The sequence below is a fragment of the Salvia hispanica genome, chromosome 4 (genome assembly GCF_029641045.1).
Source record: "Salvia hispanica isolate PSC_SH4W2 chromosome 4, Shi_PSC_v1, whole genome shotgun sequence".
Classification (NCBI taxonomy): Eukaryota; Viridiplantae; Streptophyta; class Magnoliopsida; order Lamiales; family Lamiaceae; genus Salvia; species Salvia hispanica.
Genome location: NC_142695.1, coordinates 559517 through 580755, shown reverse-complemented (window position 1 = coordinate 580755; position 21239 = coordinate 559517). Strand labels below are relative to the sequence as shown.

Below are 21239 nucleotides of genomic sequence, written 5' to 3'. Positions count from 1 at the left end.
AATGGTTCGGGTTAGGCCCACCCGCCATTTCAAAAATAAAACTATGGCAAGTAACAAAATTAAATTTTAAACGATTTATAACGATCAAAGAATTACGAACAAGATAGTAGTATTAAATTAAATGTGTTAAACTTTTTCAACATTAATTGAATAAATAGTAATATTCGATGTCAATACAAACCATAGATTAAATTGTTGCAGTAATTAAAGATTCATGCTTTATCGGTGCGTTTGAATTGCTTGTCCAGAAACTCCTCCAGCTTGTCATCAATTTCTTCCACCTGCATATTTCGTTACCAAACAATGTTTTTATCAACTATGTAGATTAATATGACACAATATGATTCTAATGAGAAGCTTTTTTATATTAGTAACTTAACAATATACCTGGTTCTAATAAATTGTGTGTTGAATGTATTGTGAATTCACAATCTTTATTATATATAGTCGAAGTTAAGTAATGCACATTGCGTAATACCATAATTAAAGCTTTAAAAATGTCAAATATTAAGTTATTGTGGTCACTAAGATTCACACAATTTAAACCGTAATCATGTAGATTTGATTAAGTTATTTATCAACAAACATTAAAATTAACTTGCGTAAGACCATAATTAAAGCTTTAAAAATGTCAAATATTTGGATTACCTAAAGTAGGGTCGCGTTAAAATAAAACCAATCTTCTAATCCAGAACCCGGAACTATCTCAATATCATGTATTAAAATTATCAACACAAAGACAAAACTTTCTCAATAGATTTGTGTTGATAAAATTATATCTTTGTGTTGAGATTTAAATTTACATGTTATGTTCATAAAGTTATATCTATATGTGAGAAATTTCTAACATAATGTTGAAGTTCTGGGTTTTGGATTGAGAATTAGTTAGCATTTGATTACCCCAACCTAAAGTAAGTATATAATACTACTCCTACTATATATGAGTTGATGAGTAATTTGCTATTAATGTTTTATTTTATTTAGATTCGGATCATTATTGTCTCACAAAATTTAATCTATTCATATTAGTCGATCTTCTTAATTAAAAGGAAATAGTTATCTAAGACTGTCAGGTTCACGTGCCCATCATACCTCAACTACTACAATAAATTCAATAATGAAGCTTCACCTACTTTGTATACATTCTAATATTTCAGTCGATCATTAATTTATTTATTTTTTTCTCATTTCAAAGATCTTTTTCTCTTTATAATATTTTTATCTCTAGCATTTAATGTCACTACAGCTATTTTTGTCATTAAATTAGAAATATATTCTGATTATGACTAATGATATTATCGATTTTCCCTATATTCAAGTCTGTCTAATATACAGCTAGCGCCATCTTTCATGTAACCTAATTATTCATTTCGGGCCCCAACAAAAATGCACATGGGAAAAATATAGTCATACCTTTAATTGAAGCATGCGATATACTAGTGTCACATAAATAATTAACAATCCTATATATACACTTTGGAAATTAATTAATAAAAGTTACCTTGTCCATCAAATCTCCAATTTTATCAGCCTCTTCAGCTGTCTCCTCAGCCAGATGTTCCACGAAGTGAACAACTTCCTTGAGACGGCCCTCCGGTAGTGATTCCTCGAGCTCCTCTGCCGCGTGCTCCACCCTCTCCGCCACCTTCTCCACCGCGTCTGCGATATTTTCCACCGTCTGTGCCGCCATGTCAAGCTGCTCTATATGTACAAAACAAATAAATTCCACTTCAATTCACAAAACCCTAAAAATTACTCCTAGTATAGGTAAAAAAAATGCCCCTTACTTGTAAATGCTACTAGCCTTTGGATCAAAAACGGACCCCCTACTAGCAATCCAGCAACACTAACAACCCTACAACAAGATTAGAAATACCACAATAATATCAATTTAACTAATTTTGTTACATCAATTCAAAAGAAATAAGATTTGTGGTTATACTAGTAACGCACCATGGATTGTCCGTGGGGAACCATGAAGGTATCCCGGGGATGGACAAAGAAGAGATAACATCGCCAGCAACCTCCGGGGTGGCTCTCCGGCCAAGTAGATCTCTGAGAATCCCCAAATAGAAAAACTATTAGTCCATGCACATTTTTTTTATATAGGAACAAGTAACATTAATTTATATACCTACTTGTTTGATGGGGTTGTTATGGAGAATTTGTGGAAATTACTTCTGTGGGGGAAGGAGAATTGGCTTTCATCATTGAATTTCTTGTGATTGTAGGTTTTTTTCTGGTTGAGGAGAAGGCCTAAGATGGGAGTGGAAGAGGAGGTAGCCATGTGAGGAAATTCAAACAAAAAAATGTATTATTAGGTTAAATTTTATTTTGATGATGTATATATATAGATAGATGAAGGAGAGTGGGGATGTTGACTACATTGGCTTGGGCCTTGGAATATGGAATTAAATAAAAATTAGTTGAAATGTTTTTTCATTGGCGCAAAGGGACTGTCTCGTGTTTAATTTAAAGCTAGTATTTTAATAGTGATATTGACTCTCGAGGAAAATTCCACGATATAAATGAAGATGGCGTGTGTATTGTAAATAATGCTATGCTTAAGATTTGATTCGAAATGTTTTTTTATAGTAACATATAGGTTAGTTTTCTTCGATCATATTTGTAATTAAATTTGGATATGTAATGAGTAATGACACTTCGATTTATCCAAAAATGTCCGTGTTGTGACATTTTTAACCCAAAAATATATTACTACTATATATATTATTCTCGAGCACTCTTGGCCCTAGATAATTTACAATATAATTCACGAGTTGCATGCGGTTGAGTTGTGATATAAGGTAACTTTTGTATCCTGTTGATTTGCAAATAACTTTTTGAAAATAGTTAATATTGTTCTTGATATTATGTCAGCTCTACAAACATGACATTGGGCCTTAAGTTAGTTCATACCCTAATGTAAAAATTTATTTCTTTATTTTATAGTACTAGTAATGAGTCTGTTATATTAAGACAAAAGAGACTCACAAAACTCTTTTTCAAACCATTACATTTATAGTGGCTAGGCCCAGCCCATTCATATTTCCATACAAGGTATCCTACAACAAGTTAATGTTTATTCCCATTTGATCCCATTAGCTCCATTTTCTTGGGTTATTGGTTGGCATGTCTCATGAAAATGAGAAATTGGGAAAGCATAAATTAATACTAGTATTAAGGGAAAGTATTATACTATATCTCCCTTTGTCAATCCTAAAAACTTATTAATGTTGTTGGAGTAAAAAAAAGAGATATGGATTCTTAAGTTTTAATTAATGGATATAATTAATAAAATATATACCTAAATAAATTTTTTACAGATATATAGTTTCAACCGTCCAATCTTAATTTGATGGTTTTCATTATCTAACTAATCTATGCTATAATATTAAAGTGAATGTGCGTGAGTCATTAAAATAGATTTTAAAATTGTGATGTTAATTGAAGATACTTACATTAACAATATGTAGAGTGGACATGCATGTTTGTGGCATGTTTTGTGGAACGTGACTACAAATGTTAAATCTTAGCAAATCTTGGAAGATTTGCCTAATGGTGAGATGCTTGGACAATCAATTATTCAATTAATCCAGTGAATCTTAACAATTAACGCGCAAAAATTTTCATGATATTTGTTTGTAGTCTTTTTCCTCCAACTCGAGAAGGGTCACAATTTTTCCAAAATATTTGGCACCATCAACAGTATGCAACGCCGAAGTGGCTCTCAGAGCATCCTTAACGCTATTGGGCCGGGCCGCAACTCGCGAGTCCCGGCCCGATTTCAGCGTTGGAGGGGGGAGAGTCACGGTCTGGGACGGTCCCGGGGCCGCAGTTCCATTCCTGGGCCGCTCCCGGGGTCCGGCCCGGCTCAGGGTTATATGCATCGGGACGGCCGCAAACCCCCAAAATTTTTATTATTTTTTCTTTTTTTGATTTTTTTGCCATTTTATTACATCCATTTCTTCAACATTCTTCCACCAATTTCTCCATTTCTATCTTTTAAATTTTTTTAATATTTTTTCTAGGATGTAATTTTATTTTCTAGGTTTTAATAATTTTTTTCCTAGGATTTGTAAAAAAATTTCCTCGGATTTTTAATTTTCTATTTTTCGACTGAATAATGAATTTTTCCGGTTTTAATTGTTCAACGTATTTTATTTTACGATTAAAATATGTTGTAATTGTGAATAGTGCAAATGAATAGTTGTAACTTGAGTTGTGGCTCGAGTTGTGGCCTGAAACCCCTAATCTGAGGGAATGAAGACGTGGAGGAGACTTGCGGCCTAAATCCGAGACGGAGTTAAGGACGCTCTCAACAATTTCACATTTAATATGCTAGGAGTAGTCGTGGACTATTAGTCTATCATTGCTATATTACTCCACTAATCATGGGGTGATTTGATAATTAAATAAAGAATTATAGAGATGAGTAGACGAGTCTAGAAACTCCCAACCACATTGCACCGATGAGCACTCTCTATTGAGTCGAATGCACGCAAAGTATAATTCCACCAAAAGAACACGTGGCATCCATGCTGGCACCTGCACGTGCCACACGTACTTTGAGAAATGTTCAAATTTAAAGGAAAAAAATAATAATTACTTTTACTCCACTACTTTCATAAAAATTCGGATATTGTCCCATACCATAATCCGGAGTCCGCCCCTTCAACATTTTTTTTTTACAATTTGATTATAAATTATTACGAGTATATAAAAAAGGCAACACATATAATAAAAATATAATAAAAATATCAATATAAATACCGTTCTCCTCTCGACCAAAGTAAAATGCATGCAGTGTGTCGCGTCAATGTTTTAGAGAGAGAAACCAAAAGGCGCCCCGCCCTTCTAGAGAGAGAGAGAGCAGCCCAGATTTTCCCCCCACTGCTACAGTCGCTCTCTGAAATATGGAGTGGCGGAGGCCGACGTATTTGGATGAGTATGAAAAGCTTCTTACTCGAATGTCCACGCCGAGGTCACTTCTCCTTCTCCTTCACTGCGTTTTCTGTGTGAAATTTTCTCATTTCTCAAGCTTTTAAATATTGAAGATTTCGAATTTTGAATCGCTTTGTTACGATAGAAACACAAAACATCTCCTCCGAATTAGTGGATCTGTGGACCGATTTCACGCCATTTTTAGCTGAGATGGAAATTTAATTAGCTCAATCATTTCCCCAATTTCTTTCCTTTCAAGTTACTCCATCGGAGAATTCTCAAATTAGGCTTTGAATTTCCAATAATGCCCCTCCGTCGACTACTTTCAGGGTCATGATCGATAATGCGGGCTGCTCCAACGCGACTCGTCTCACGGTAATGGATATTGCATCCTTTCAGCTCGAAAAATCAAAATTCCAGTGATTTCTATATCGTTGATTTTTGCATTATTTTCCTTACAGATCGACAGTGCTAGAAAGCACGGGATTCTTCTCGAAGCTGTCCAGGTTTTGACGGATTTAAATCTATCGATTAAGAAGGCTTACATTTGCTCCGACGGCAGGTGGTTCATGGATGGTGAGTAAAATGGTAATTTTCTCTTTTGCTGCCGTTTGATTTTCCAGGCATTGAATTGAACCTTTTTAACGCTTTGCAGTTTTTCACGTGACTGATTTGAATGGAAACAAATTAACTGATGAGAGCGTTTTGGGCTGCATTGAGGAGGTAGCAATTAGTATTAATTACCGCAGTTAAATGTTTTCCTCTTTAACCGATTAAATTCTAGCAATAACTTGTGCTAATTATGCTTCGGCGAAAATGCTTGGAACAGTCACTGGAGACGATTCATTACGGTAGATCAAAAGGTATTGATGGCCTAACTGCTTTGGAGCTTACGGGCACGGACCGGATCGGGCTGCTGTCTGAGGTTTTCGCGGTGCTGTCGAATCTGAATTGCAATGTGGTTGATGCCAAAGTTTGGACACACAACGGCAGGATTGCGTCCTTGATCTACTTGAAGGATGATGACTCGGGCTGCCCAGTTGAGGACTCGGAGAAGCTGGAGAAGATGGAGGTGATGTTGAGGAATGTGTTGAGAGGGGATAATGACATTCGGAGTGCTAAGACATTGGTGTCACTAGCCGTTACTCACACGGACAGACGTCTTCACCAGATGATGTTCGCGGATAGGGACTATGATGGTAACATTTGTGGCGATGCCCCTGTTGTGTTGGTGCAAAACTACTTGGAGAAGGACTATTCCGTTGTGAGTATTCATTGCAAGGATAGGAACAAGCTTCTGTTCGACGTGGTTTGCACATTGACGGACATGGAGTACGTCATTTTCCATGCCACCGTGGACACATCGGGTGACAGAGCTTCCTTGGTATGATATTGTACTTGCATAGCATAGCTCTGTTTTGTTGTTTTGTTAAGCTGTTTGTGATGTTTTCTTACAATGTGGTTTATGTTTTTTGATCAGGAATTCTTCATCAGACACATGGACGGCACCCCGATAAGCTCAGAGGCCGAAAAGCAGCGTGTGATCCTCTGCATTGCGGCAGCGATCAAAAGGAGAGCATCTCAGGTGTTGTCTTTGTTCCTTTAAACATGTGAAGAAGAATTGATTCGTGCCTACATTTTTGTGTATACTACTTTATGAACAAATGTAAAGAGGATTCGTGTCTGGTTTGTTTTTATCACAGGGTGTGAGGCTTGAGCTCTGCACGGTCGACAAGAAGGGTCTTCTAGCCGATGTGACACGGACCTTCCGTGAGAACGGACTCAATGTCACGATGGCAGAGATCTCGACCGTGATGGGGACAGCCCGGAACGTGTTCCACGTGACGGATGCAGCGGGCAACCCGGCTGATGAGAAGATCATCGACTCGGTCCGGCAGAAGATCGGGGTGAGTAGGTTGAAAGTTAAGGAGCTGCCGTTGATCTATCACGAGAAAGTGGAGAGAGGGGAGGCGTCGGCCATGAGTTGGTCGATTGGGAACATGGTGAGGAGGAATCTATACAACTTGGGTTTGATAAAATCTTGTTCTTGATTATGACAAGGGTCGGTTTTGTTTTGTTTGGTGGAATATATTCTTTGCTTGGATGCGTTGAGGTTTGGGAGAAGATTACGTTGGTTAGAAGGGTATCTTGGTTTGTTTAACATAGTTACATAGGAATAGGATATGTCTTCTGTAAATAGATCAACATTTATTTATCGAATTTTACTAATCTTTCTATAGGGTAATAATACTACTTCATTTGGAGTTTTTCTTGTGCCTTGGTTGCAGGCGATGATTAAATTAGTAACATAGGTCAAAATGACATTATACGGCTACTTGTTTTGGAGTGCAATTATCGAGGATAAGACCACTACATGAGACATGTCGACAAACATAGCGCAAATGAATTAATTAACTAATTGTGGCTTCGATTTCCCCAACACATTTTTCTCACTCTGTCTAGTCTCCTTGTTTTACTCAATTTCCTAATATTTTGCTAGTGAATTTAAATTCTTGGAGCTGGAGGATATTTTGCATATTTCATAGTAACGACTCGAGTGTTTTTAATAATCACTTTAACTAGAAGAGGGTGTTACAATTAAATATATATATATATATATATATATATATCCTTCAATTAAATTATAATCGTCGATTCGTCGTGATATGTTGATCATTGAGAATTATGCTTAAAAAAACAAAGCAAGTTTGACTAGAAATTTGGTGTGAATTAAAGCAGATGCCCGTAGACAAATGGAAGCATATGAACATGCACTACATGTTGAGAAGTCAGAAACTAGAGATAAAACAAATGGAGAAAATTAGAAAAATGTAATAAAATTAGGAGAAAGTGGAATGCAGGTAGGGTTGGTAACCGCATCGCAACAACGTGGCGTTAATCACGGCGGTGGAGGTGACGGACATTTCTATTTCTATTTACACTCCATTTATTTTGGTTAGCCCAATAACAATATCTCATTCCAAATTTAAATGGCCTTTAAAATTAGGCCCAAGAGAAAATATAAGTCCACATCGTGCTCTCCCATCAAAGAAGATTGCCATTTCAACAAAGGAGCTTAATTTCCATATTTTTTTTTCGAATTAAGTCTTTCTGTGAAGTTTTCAAGTTCTGATTCTATAGGAGTATTACATGCTGAAAAATGTAATTGCTCTTTTGCATCGAACTCAATATGCAATTGAGTTGAATCACCTAATTCATGTTTCAGAAACTGAATGCTGATTGTGATTAGTGTAAAATATAATACAGTATGAAGTACTATTTCTTTTCGAAAGAAATTAGTGTTTCATGCATGTTTGTATGCGTCCACTACTAGCTTACAGCATCATTGGACATTCCTTACCTACTAACGTGTGGCATCATTCAATTTACTCTTATCAGTTAAGTCCTCATAAATGTGGTATTTGTCAAATTTGTTTGATCTAATAATTAAATATTTATGTTTTTTGATTGAATGTGTGCTTCAATATTGACTCATATGTTAACATGTATATATCTCGCTAGAGTGTTCTAAATTATTGGTAGGAAGGTTCGTTTTTGTTATACTCCTCATTTTGTTAATTGTTTCTCCTGCGAATTTCTAATTCTGCAGTATGTTTCTGTCGAAAAGTCATATATTGTGGATTAATTGTACCTTTTTTTATACCTAAAGATTCTGCTCATTGTCCATAAAGATGAGTGGTTTGGATGCACTAGTTTGGGAAGAATCTGCTCAAGTTCCCTGCTATGTATAATGTATGGATATGGAAGTTTAGCGTTCTAAGCTTATGGAAGTTAACTTTTTTTGGGGCTTCTTTTAGATTTATGAATAGTGACGAGTGACGACAGCCAAAAATAGGTAATATCATAAGTGGCGGGAAACGATAAGGAAACATGGACATAGGCCGGTAGTAAGTCCGGAAATAGATAGCAAGAAATCAATTTGTGGCAAAACTCCTTTTTACTACTGGTTTTAGCAGTTTGTTGTTAAAGTTCCATTGGTTTATGTATGTTTCCTATTATATTAATGAAAAGAGAGGAAGAGACTGAGAACTTGTTATTTGGAACGAGATTATTTGGTCTGTTTGAGAACAAATTAAATCGTATACATTTAGGTTGTTAGAGAAGCTCTATGATTGCTCGACATTCTTCTCTGGATCACACAACTTTGAATAGGCTGTATCTTCTACATGTGTTCAAGTGTTCATCCTTAGTTTCACTACGTTGACAAGTGTTTTTCGGTTGATGTTGGTTTCTCCTCTCTCGTGAGGGACAGTACATATGTGGTTAAGTTAAACTATTTGACGTATGGAATATGATACTGGAGGAGTATTATCTAGTCAAATTAATACTCCTACTATTTATTTTGCAGGTTGAGGATATAGTGTATATACGTCATGTTCAATGCTAATAAGTACCTACGTCCTTTGTGCACATATTGAATCACAAGATCTTTGAACAAATCACGCACCTTACTAAAGATCAACAATTAACTGAGATATTAAAATGACTCATACGTACAATGAAGCTTTATTTAAATTTAATACTAATAAGTACTCCCTCCATCGGTGAAATGTTGTCCAATTTTGTCATTTTAGTCCGTTTAATGAAAATTTGTCCACTTTGCTTTTTTCTATCTTTGGTAAATGAACCTCACTTTCCACTAACTCTTTACACTCATATTTTATTAGAAAATTAATACTATATAAACGTGGAACTCTCGTTCCACTATTTTATTCAATTCACTTTTCTTCACATTTTTTAAAACTCGCATTGAGTCAAACTTGGACAATATTTCATGGACGGATGGAATAGTATGAAAACAAAAATAAAAAAAGCAAACAAAAAGAAAGGCAGAAAAAGGAGTAATAAATTAGAAAATTAATCCAAATACAAAAAATGAAAGATTAGCCAAAGCTGGTTTTGTTCATAGATAAGAGGGAGAAAATTAATTAAATTTCAAATAATCATAAATTAATGGTGTTGGATAAATAAATTCGGATCTGGGTCGATAAGTTCGGGTTCGGGTCTACGTGATTTTTAACAGCAACACAGCGACTGTAACCTTTCCTCCATATCCAAAACCACGAAATCCATTGTTTCTCTCTCTATCCCAACAATGGCAGTCGCTCCAGCCTCATATTTTAACTCTACACTTGATCCATCCCCCCCTTCTCTAAGGTTCTCATTCATTTTTTCTTCTAAATTTCCCTATGCTAGGTAGGCCCTAATTTTACAATTTATGCCCTTTTGCAGCTGCAGCACCAGAATCTTCGTGGGATTAAGAGTTCAATCTCCAAGTACGTATTCGCTTTCAAATATATCTTGTTCTATCATGTGATTTTGAATCCCCTTTTTGAAAATAATCTCGCAGACGGATGGGGAGTAGGAAAGTCCAATTTGAATGTGGAATTTCGTGATAAAGTGTACAAAAGCATGGAGTCCAGGTATGAATTTCAGTTCGGCTGTGTTTTGATATCATGGTAATCGTATATTGTAACATTAGCTGCCAATTGTTTTAATGAGTAAACTGCAATCCGGACTACTACTTGGTTTATGGAGGATGGAACATCTTGTTGGGAATATTTTTAGCTTAAGCTTTTGAAATGAATCTGTGTTGCTAACTTGGCTGAATCGAAAAAGACACCATTTTTGAGAGATGTAGTTGGAAACTTGGATTGGTAGGGGCTGTTAATTTGCTTTAAATTTAAACAAATGACCCTAGGGCTACCATTGAAATGAAAAAGGTAAGACGCACATGCCTGGTAACAGAAAAACCGGTCCGTTTAGGGGATGTTATGTCAACGGAAAAACTTGAGATGGATTCTCAGCCACTTAAGATGTCACTTTTAGGTGGAAGTTATTGCTTAGAATTGAAGATTAACTACAATATCAACCTTGGCCAGGGAAGTTTAAAGAAGTTTTCTGTAGTAGAGTGAGAAGTCAATGTATATGCGGGCTATGCTTGCTTATTTCAATCAGCAAGCAATTCTCGAGTTTTAATGATTTTTTAAGCTCAAGTTTGTGTAGGATTTGAGTGTACACTACAGTCTCTACTCTCCTTCAAATTCACTCCTTATTTGGTGATTTTTAATATGCATGGAACTCCCCCTTTTGAGTTTGCCTATTCCCGTTTTGCTATGTAATTTTTTTAATGGGACAAGATAAGCACTTTGACAAAAAAAGTTCATAAATATTGCACTTTAACTGGTGTGTATACTCACTTATGACACATTTTATCCACTTCCAGATCCATTAATACCAAACCAACAAGGGGTCGTGTAGCAATGATGCCTATTGGAACACCTAGAGTGCCTTACCGAAACCCAGTTGAAGGAACTTGGCAGTGGGTTGATTTGTGGAATGCTCTTGTAAGTCTATCTGGCTACACATGTCCAGCAAATTTGTATGAATTACTTATTTTTTGAATAACTTCATAAAAAAAGAGTTTGAGAGCTCATCATAGCTTTACCATATTTCCTTTGTTTTTATCAAAGATTTGTGCTATGCTATCAAGAATGTCATCAGATCATCTGTTGCCACTTAGTTATTCCCGGAACAATTGGTTATATGATGTGCAAAGAAGATCAGTTATTTCGTGTCCATTCCCTGCATTATAAAAATATCGGAGTTAGTTTTTTTGTTAAACGGTACCACCTTCTTTGAAATTCGTCTGACAGAAGTTAATAATCTCTTTAATTGCAGTACCGTGAGCGTGTTATTTTTATTGGGCAAAACATAGACGAGGAGTTCAGCAATCAGATACTTGCTACAATGTTGTACCTTGACAGTATTGAGGATTCAAAGAGGCTCTATATGTACATTAATGGCCCTGGAGGAGATGTGAGTTCTTCATTTACAACTTGGCACATACATTTTTTGCATTTATTTATGTTTGTAGCACTCTTTATGTCATAATTTAATATTGTGTTCCTCCTTTTCCATTTAAAATCTGAAGATCACTATGTATCTCTGTTGCAGCTCACTCCTAGCATGGCTATCTATGATACGATGCAGAGTTTGAAAAGTCCTGTTGGCACTCACTGTGTGGGATATGCTTATAATTTGGCAGGTTTTCTCCTTGCTGCTGGCGAGAAGGTACATTTTTTAAGGGCTTAAATGTATAGTTAGATATAAAAACAATATTGAATTCTTCCATCCAAACAAATATGAAATTATAAAACAGGCTCATAAAGATACGTCTTCGGTCATAAGCTAGGTCTGAAACGTATCTGTTGAGTAGACCATGGTGATTTTATTGCATCTCTTTTTGTTTCTTGATGTCTTTCTATAAAATGACAAAAAGGTCTTGCCTTTTGAATGATCAGCTTATTCTGTCATGTGGAAATTGATAGCCTCCTCATCAGATTCATTGAATTGCATAATATGATAATTTGAAATTCCTGACACTCGGTGTAGTGATTTCATTTACAATTTCCTTTTCTTGAAGGGTAATCGCTTTGCCATGCCGCTGTCAAGAGTTTCATTACAATCTCCAGCTGGAGCTGCGCGTGGTCAGGTTTGATCAATTAATTTTTCTTGTATCTCAAGCCTCATTTTGTTCTTGCCAGCAACTTATAACATATCTTTGAGAACCCTTTTCTAGGCTGATGATATTCGTAATGAGGCTGATGAGCTGCTACGAATAAGAGACTATCTTTTCAAGGAGCTGGCTCAGAAAACTGGCCAGCCAGTTGAAAAGGTCATAATTATCAATAATTTTTTATTATCTTCATTTCTGTTCTAGTGCCAAGTGGATTTTCATTAAGTACTTGAACTTTAGCCCCTTCTTGGTTTGGGCAAGACTTAAAAGTCAGTTTGCAAAAGATCAACCAAAAGCTCTTGTTTTATGGCATTTGGTATCTCTGTTGACTTGTGCACTAAATCTTCGACATGAATATGCAGGTTCACCAGGACCTAAGTCGGGTGAAGCGCTTCAACGCTCAGGAGGCTCTTGAATATGGTCTGATTGATCGGATAGTTAGGCCACCCCGTATAAAGGCTGATGCGCCACGACAGGATACTACTGCAGGTCTTGGATAGTTCATCTTTATGCCTCGGGCAGATACGTAGTTACAGATGTTCTAAGCTTCAGTAGACTTTGGCATTGAAAAACTCATTTTTTCTGTTAATTTGATGACTCCCTTTCTTGATAATGTTTCTTCCAACATATGACAAGTAGTACAAGTGAATTTGCATACACAGAATAAAACGATGTGCATGTCTCAATAAATAAAGAGACAAGTAGGATTTCAAATCTCTTGTTTGTAGTATAAATTGAATAACTAATTTGGTTTTCGAATACAACCTTACACAGATTATATTATATCTCTCCACTCCAACACAAATTGTATCGATTAATCCAGGAGTTTTTAAGCAAACAAAACCAAAAAAGGGGAAACTTGTTGGGCAAATAACAGTGTACCTGAAACTGCGGATTTGCTTCTTCTTTAGATTAAGGATTTCAGTTCCAAGTGAGGGTATTGGAGCTCATCGATTGTGGATTAAAACAACAAGAATTGCTCCATAGATTGGAGCTCATCGAAATTTATCGTTAGGGTATAGGACCGAACACCTTTATATTATTTCTTACTTTAATTCAGTATAAGCTGGAATAGCTCAGTTGGTTAGAGCGTGTGGCTGTTAACCACAAGGTCGGAGGTTCAAGCCCTCCTTCTAGCGTTTTTTATCTGTATAAATAAAGCAATGATTTTCTTTTAATTATATACTAGTATTTGATTAACTTTTTTAAAGCTCTTAAGTTAAGTTCGAACCTAATTTGAGTATTTTTTTTAAAGATGAATATCTCCTAAAGTTGTTTGCATAGATATAGTACAGTAGTAAAGTTGTTTGCATAGATATGAACATGAAAGTAGAATTAATTAAGCTGGAAAGATAAAAAGATGTATAACCAATATTCAATTAAATTTCCTACTCGTGTTCAAGTCCCCTTTTCGATACGCTAATGACTAAAATCTAAGAAACAACCAGAAAATTTTGGAATTTTTAAGTGTAAAGAAAGGAGCGCGCAAGTTGGGTACATCAAAAAAGAAACAAGTTTACATCTGAACTACGAGTATATTACACCTTCATGATAAAACCAAATTAGAGGAATAACTTTAGTCGAAACTTGAAAAAAGTTATGAAGACGCCTCGTATTATAAAATACAATCAAATAAGATGTCACTTTCAGCCAATCCATCCAAACAGAATGCAGCAGCAGCAGCTCGAATGTCCTAAAACGAATTCTCGTCGTCTTCAAGTGCATTGTAAATCATCCTACACCATATATTCAGATTGTGTTTAACAATTTTATCTTTTCAAAATATTAGATGATACAGGCGGGGGAGGAGACTAGCTTACCAGAACAAACACATGAAGAGAAGAAGTATGATATAACCGAGCTTGAAAAGTCTCTCCTTCTTCTCCCAATTTAACAAGTTGAAGATTTCAGTCACATCTACGAGGTGCTGTCTTCGAAGGTACCTGATTAAAACAATTTTGCATGCAGAAAAAAAGCTTCAGTTGAAGGTCCAAATGACCTATAACAACTAACAAGGAATGGCCATCAATTACATAAGCAGCGATCGTCAGTGGTAGGGACGAGCATAACTAAACTGACACCACACATCCAAACCGAGCCAATAGGATTTGGTTATAGGGGTTTCAGTTTTGATCCAGTTCGGGAAATAAAAATCCGAAATTTTCAGTTTCAAGTTAGGGTCTTGGTCACATAAAAGGCACTCTATGGGTTCAAGTTATTTTGTTATTGACAGATGGCATGACTTTTTGCTAGAGATTATCATGACTGACGGTTATGCTACTGTTTTCACCACTCAACCATAGACAAAATCTTCCATTATCACACTCCAATATAACCTCGGTGAGAAATACAAACGTGTTAGAGAAAATAAGTGCATGTCAAGTCCTGACTGATTAAGGTCTTGAAACCTACTAAAAATGGGACCAAATGACACCCCAAGTGTGATACCAGTAATTCTAAGCATTGAAAAGACTGTGGTCTCATTTCTGCTGCTTCCCACTCCCTGCGGCAACTAAGTACACCATCACAAACAAAAGGCAATGCCAGAACGCTCAAGGTACAAGTGACATGTGCCTTAATATCAAATACACCCTAATAGTTCATGCAAGAAGATTTATGTCCAAAACAAAGTTGACAGTGTCAGTAGGAAATGGAAGTGATGAGAATCTTAGTTGTTGAATTTATCAGTTGATGTGTGTTTTTGATGATTTTAATCTCTATTATCAGATGCTATCTTTTATTCATATTTATCTTCTAAGCTACCTTGAGCCTCTGAGTTTATAGAAGTAGAATAACTATAAAAGAAAGTTCAAAGAATTCATGTCTCATGGAATATCAAAAGCAGAAGATATGTTTAATTTAAGAATGAAGCAGAAGAAGAAAAACCTTACAGTCTCACGTTGTAGTACAGGTACGGGACACAGAGAAGTGACATAAACCAATGTCCAGTGATAAGGAAAAGGAAGCACAGAACTCCTTGTGTGATGAACTCTGGTAAAACTACTTTGTTTATTCGAGACGCCGAATCATAAGGATTAATATAATCAAACTCTAAATCCGCCAAGCACATAAGCTGCATTAAATGTGGAATATGGTTAAAGATACTGTATTCCATGCAGTTTATATGAATCAAGACAACGCACAAACTTCATGCAGCTCTAGAGCAGTACATCTGTAATATTAAAGGGAATCTAGAGCAGTACATCTGTAATATTAAAGGGAAAACATGAACAGCTAATTTTTCTCCAGTGTTCTTAAACTGTACAGTTTATAGTAAACCTTGGCCATTGTTGTGATGTTGAATTGTTGGGTATGTAATTAGGTAGCAAACCTAGGTCATTCATTCGTACAAGGGTGAGCAATACCACTAGCTACAATCAAAATTCAAAACACAAAATCCTCTGCGAGATCATAAAGAAGCCAACGTGTACCGAACCTGGGACGAATATGTAAACTATGCATTCTTCAGATTCAAAACCTACATAAGTACTTTACTCACTAGTTTATTAACTGGATCTTGAATTCAAAGGTTAGATGAAGATTATAACACATATGACTATACCTTTTCCATCCAATTCAAAACTAAATATGCTGATCTAGAATGTTCAAACCCCACAATCCTTAAACAACAAGAATTCCATCTACATATATTTCAATTTGATAAATCATGCATAAAAAAATCCCAGATTCATCAGCTTTAAAATCAGAAACCCTTTCAGGTACATTTCCTCCCAGAATGATTATGCTAAATGTAGATGAATCAATTTTTGAACCTGAATAATAATAAATTCTAAGCAATATACAAGTATTGATAGTACGTTACACTTAATTTGATTAGTTAAGCCAATAAGAAAATTCCTCAAAACGAGTACATACTAATTAAGCGAACTCATCAACACAAAAAGCTCTCTAGTTTCAACAGAAAAATTGTCGAATTTCAAATCAGATTAACACTCAACTCCTACATTGCGGAACAAAATAACCAACCAACCATCCGAAAAATCAAAGAAAGCACGAATCTTTACACAACATTATGCATCTCCCTAGCAGCACAATGAAGACAAATCCAAAAAATACATGTACAATTAAGGTATTTTTATGGATCATAACCTGGAAAACAATCATAACGAGGAGAGCAATGAGTATGAAGAAAAAGAGCAGCCATGCCAACACCTCTCCCATATCCTCTTCCTTTTTCCCCCTTCTCAATTACTCTCTTCCCCTAAAAATTGAGGTTGATGTTTGAGGGATAAAATAGAGACGGTGATATAGAGCACCGTGGAGCTTCAATTCTGAAGAAACGAATCTCCGCCGGCGAAAGAAAGGAATCGGAGATGACCGGAATCGAAACTCTAACGGCGGCGGAAAAGAGGGCCAAGTGGAATTTTAAGGTGTTACTTTAGCTTTATACTTAGCTAATAAAAAAAATGAATACTACGGAGTATTTTATTTGGTTTAGGTATATCAAACTAATCATTAGTTTGATAGTAATAATTTATCGATTCATAAGTCATAACTCATTATTTATTTGTTTAGCTATCAAATTAATTAAAATTTATGAGATAAATGAGCTAAGTTCGAGGTTGAAAATATTTAGCTTTTTAATAAATTAGAGAATTATAGTATTTGGAATCATAAATTCATTATCTACTGAGTAGTGGATTTGTTCAACCTAATTTACTATACTAGTATTATTTGATTTAATAAACTAGGAGTTTGGTGAATGTTTACTTGGCAACCTTTACATGATTAAACTATAGATCGTGTAGTCAAATAAAGAATTGGTCTATAACACATTCAATATAAAAATATACTAGTATCCTACTACATTAAATTTTCCTCGATTTTTTTACACCAAAGAAGACTGAACGATGTTCATCAAATATAGTAATAGTAACATTTATTGAGCGTATAGTCACGCTTAGGCTCGGCTGATGTCTCGGAACATTACATAACATGGGAATGGTCACTAATATGGTCATGTGCTCGGTGAGTGTTCAAAAAATGCTCGATATTCGACATTTTTTGCACTTATATAGAAATTTCGAGATCGTAGGTCCGTCAACTTCAACTCTGGCTTTAAACCTGCACCATGCAAATTCCATAGTACTATTAAACTTTGGGCACAAATTTGTCTTTCATTTTGTTTATACTAATAAAATAATTTATATCCAAAGATGTGACTAAATTGAAAATGACAAAGTTTGAGAACTCACTTTCGAGGCTAAACTGGGAATAATGCAACTGGTAGCTACCGGGATCAGCACACCGCAGCTCCGGCCGCTGCTTCTCCTCTGCGAATACGCATATCGCCGCCTTCACGAGCTCCCTAACGGTGTTTTCCGGCGACATCATCACTTGGACCGGCCACAAACTGTTTTGCATGCTCACATTAAACAACACTTTTGTCAACTGCCATCTCCTCTCATCCGCCACTCCACCGCCGCCCTTATTCTTCCGTTGTCTCTCCTTACCGTAACTCTGGCGTTGGGGCGGAGATAAAGAGCCCATACTAATTCAAATAAATGCTACTACAAAATTAATAATCAATAAAATACTATAAAAGCCATCACATGTACTAAATTATACTCCTACTCCTGTCGAGAGAGAGAGACAGAAAATTGAAATAAGTATAGCTATAGCGTGCAGATTATTGATGGGTTTTTTATTTTATTATTGGGAGATATATAATGAAAGAGACGAAAATGATTGCATGACGATGTGATAGGGAAAGTTCTAGGAAATTTATCGAAATTTGTCTTTGTCCATTAGAGAATGACATCTCATGAATTCTCTTCAAATCATATTTGTCACAAGTGAGACGCAAAATAAAAACGACCAATGGAATCTAATAATAATTCAACTAGTTTATACTTTAATAGTACAAAAAAAAAAACGTAATAGTTTATGTTAATGTTCGATTTTGATGGTAGCTAATAGGAAATTAGGAATCGTGAATATGTTGCAGTTATGGGAAAGCTCTATCTAAAGACGATATATAATACCAGCCATTATTGACGAAAATTAAGTGTGTTATAACAAAACATATTGTTGAATACTCTTATAACAATTCAAACTATGAGATTTACAATACCACAAATATATATGTACACAATGCAGCCTTCCCATGTTAACCAATCATCCAAAAATGATGATATAGTAACAACATACTCTCCTTATGTATATACATGTAAAAAAAAATAGTAACAATATAGTTAAATAAATTAAGGAATGCAACCAAATATTTTCCACATCTTTTGTGTTGCTCGAATAATGGTGTTGAAGAATTTTTGAAGGAAAGGACGAGCATTGGAAATCTGTGCTGCTTCATTTTCATGGTTGCTCATGTTACTCTGCTTCCGAAGATAAAAGCTTCTGCTACCAATATCACCGATCAAATCCGACTTCCTCAATTCTATTTTTTAAAATCAACAAATACAGTTAGTAATATAACTTAATCTATTCATGCTCATGTAGGCTTTAGCAAACTGCAGATTTTTTTTATTGATTGGAAATTAGTAGAAATGGACTTTTTTGTGAAGTGGGGTGTTGTTTTCTGCCCTATTCATTTTTAACCATAGCGTTAACGACACTACACTCAACTTAATTATAGGAGTACCTTTTGTTGCCACAATTTTAATTAATCAAAGAGCTAATCCAAGAGATTTAAGTTGTTGAAGATTATCATGAATGAGGCTAAATTGAAGTGTACAACCAAATAATTTTTGGGGATAAAATGAGGTTCTGCATTTTGCAACTAGAAATTGATATATTGAAAGAGAACTGACTCTCAAGGCTGAAAAAGGAGTGGTGAAGCTCAAAATGAGCAGCTGCGGCTTCATGAAGAGGAGGCGTTCTGCCTTCTTGGTTGTATTTGTTGATGACGAGCTTGATCGTCTCCGCCACGTCGGATCCTAACTTAACCATGGTTCTAACTGCTCCTGGACTTCCCTCAACCGTCACATTCACCACTACCTTTGCATCTCTATTGTACCGCTGCAAAACAACAATTTGTTCAATCAATAACAGAGTATTGAAGCTTGATTTCACGATTAGTTGATAAATATTGATTGTTAATTGATTACATTCACCAGAATGAATGATATTGAAAATTGAAAATTGAAATTGATTACCTGTAAGGGTTCAGAAGGGGGCAAAAATATGTCCGTACATGTCTGTGGCCGATAAAGCACTTCCTCCTCCTGCTGCTCTACGATCACCACCACCTCTCCGCCGCCGGCGTTTGGCAGGATCGGCTCCGACTTGTAGCTCGTCAGAATATTGGCGTATTCCGATGGACTCCTTCCTGCCTCCGAATTGATTCTAGGACGAGGCGATCGTCTGGCGGTTCTCCGATTGGCCGGAAGCTTCCTTCTTCGGAGATCTCTCTGATCAGACATGGAGTTAGAGAGAGAGGGAGATAGAGAGAGATGAGAGAATCATAGATAGTGTATTGGTAAAGGAACAAGGAGTGGGAGAGGAGAGGTGGTGGGTTGATTGTGTTTCCTTCAAAAGCCGTTGATATATTTATACGAATTAATTTTACAACAACTCTATTTATTTGTTTTTTTAGTTTGAACACTGACTTTTTGCTAAAAATGGAAATAGGTCACTTATAATGGAACACCCTAAAAAGGAATACAAGTCACTTATTTTAGGATGGGGGGAGTAAATATTATTATAGGCCAGTGGTAGTATGTAAATAGATACTGAACTTAATAAAAATAATAGTATCAACGGGTCAAAGCGTGGAGCTGTGATGACACGGATTCAAATTCCGTCACTCACCGAAAGACTTTCGGCCTTGATCTGATCGTAGCGTGGAGCTGTGATGGCACAGGTTCAAATTCCGCCACTCGCCGGAAGACTTTCGGCCTTAATCTGAAAACTCGATTGAGCAGGATTAGTCGGCCTTCAAAAGGCGTGTTGGATACAGATACAACACGCCTTTGGCGACATCCGACTAATCCTGCTCAATCGAGTTTTCAGATTAAGACCGAAAGTCTTCCGGCGAGTGGCGGAATTTGAACCCGTGCCATCACAGCTCCACGCTACGATCAGATTAAGGCCGAAAGTCTTTCGGTGAGTGACGGAATTTGAATCCGTGTCATCACAGCTCCACGCTTTGACCCGTTGATACTATTATTTTTATTAAGTTCAGTATCTATTTACATACTACCACTGGCCTATAATAAAATTTACTCCATCCGTCCCAAGATAAGTGACTTGTATTCCTTTTTGGGGTGTCCCACTATAAGTGACCTATTTCCATTTTTAGCAAAAAGTCATCTCTCTTACTTTATTCTCCACCTACTTTATTCTCTCTTCTCTCCTATACTTTTCCCTCTCTCATACTTTACTCTCTTCACTTTAATTTATTTAAATATCATTCCTTAAATCCCGTGCCCAAAAAAAGTAGGTCACTTATCTTAGGACGGAGGGAGTATATTTTATCATTTCAGTTCATCCCATAACAAAAGTAACCTTTATTTTTTAGACTAGTCCACTAAATAATGAATAGTAGTACTACAAAATATTTCTACGCACCTCGAGCAGCAGTCAGCCCATTGATCCAGAGAAGCATTTCGGCCCATTTTATACTTTTGCGTCTCAATGGACTTTATTGTTAAAGCCCACACAATTGTGAGCCGCCAACGCTTTTGTTAATAAAAAAAGCCTATGAAGAGACATAAATATTCCACAAATAATAGGACTAGTGTAACAAGTTTACAACAATACAATTTAGGTGTCCATT

At 36.0% G+C, this 21239-nt stretch overlaps 5 protein-coding genes and 1 non-coding gene across 6 annotated transcripts; 3 read left to right on the top strand and 3 right to left on the bottom strand.

The window, feature by feature from the left end:
- Positions 1 to 112: 112 nt before the first annotated feature.
- LOC125196723 (uncharacterized) lies at positions 113 to 2323 on the bottom strand. Its single transcript, XM_048095336.2, has 5 exons — positions 2139 to 2323; positions 1954 to 2055; positions 1788 to 1855; positions 1502 to 1701; positions 113 to 281 (listed from the first exon to the last, which is right to left on the bottom strand). The coding sequence occupies exons 1-5, from the start codon at positions 2285 to 2287 to the stop codon at positions 213 to 215; spliced, it is 588 nt and encodes a 195-aa protein (XP_047951293.1). The 5' UTR covers positions 2288 to 2323; the 3' UTR covers positions 113 to 212.
- Positions 2324 to 4792: 2469 nt separating this feature from the next.
- ACR8 (ACT domain repeat 8) lies at positions 4793 to 7211 on the top strand. The gene is made up of 7 exons (XM_048090097.2): positions 4793 to 4984; positions 5274 to 5319; positions 5406 to 5520; positions 5600 to 5667; positions 5774 to 6328; positions 6425 to 6529; positions 6648 to 7211. Exons 1-7 carry the CDS (start codon positions 4917 to 4919, stop codon positions 6993 to 6995), a joined length of 1305 nt encoding a protein of 434 aa, XP_047946054.1. The 5' UTR covers positions 4793 to 4916; the 3' UTR covers positions 6996 to 7211.
- Positions 7212 to 9975: 2764 nt separating this feature from the next.
- CLP2 (CLP protease proteolytic subunit 2) lies at positions 9976 to 13097 on the top strand. Its single transcript, XM_048090229.2, has 9 exons — positions 9976 to 10122; positions 10198 to 10241; positions 10316 to 10388; positions 11192 to 11312; positions 11647 to 11784; positions 11923 to 12039; positions 12392 to 12460; positions 12548 to 12643; positions 12847 to 13097. The coding sequence occupies exons 1-9, from the start codon at positions 10061 to 10063 to the stop codon at positions 12982 to 12984; spliced, it is 858 nt and encodes a 285-aa protein (XP_047946186.1). The 5' UTR covers positions 9976 to 10060; the 3' UTR covers positions 12985 to 13097.
- A 452-nt stretch (positions 13098 to 13549) lies between these two features.
- On the top strand, positions 13550 to 13623 carry TRNAN-GUU (transfer RNA asparagine (anticodon GUU)). The gene has a single exon. It is a non-coding gene; the product is annotated as a tRNA-Asn (tRNA).
- A 295-nt stretch (positions 13624 to 13918) lies between these two features.
- On the bottom strand, positions 13919 to 16898 carry LOC125192604 (protein cornichon homolog 4). Its single transcript, XM_048090232.2, has 4 exons — positions 16595 to 16898; positions 15376 to 15557; positions 14305 to 14427; positions 13919 to 14220 (listed from the first exon to the last, which is right to left on the bottom strand). The coding sequence occupies exons 1-4, from the start codon at positions 16664 to 16666 to the stop codon at positions 14178 to 14180; spliced, it is 420 nt and encodes a 139-aa protein (XP_047946189.1). The 5' UTR covers positions 16667 to 16898; the 3' UTR covers positions 13919 to 14177.
- A 1634-nt stretch (positions 16899 to 18532) lies between these two features.
- Positions 18533 to 19984, bottom strand: LOC125194211 (uncharacterized protein At4g22758-like). The gene is made up of 3 exons (XM_048092306.2): positions 19618 to 19984; positions 19273 to 19480; positions 18533 to 18899 (listed from the first exon to the last, which is right to left on the bottom strand). The coding sequence occupies exons 1-3, from the start codon at positions 19882 to 19884 to the stop codon at positions 18709 to 18711; spliced, it is 666 nt and encodes a 221-aa protein (XP_047948263.1). The 5' UTR covers positions 19885 to 19984; the 3' UTR covers positions 18533 to 18708.
- Between the last annotated feature and the right edge of the window lie 1255 nt (positions 19985 to 21239).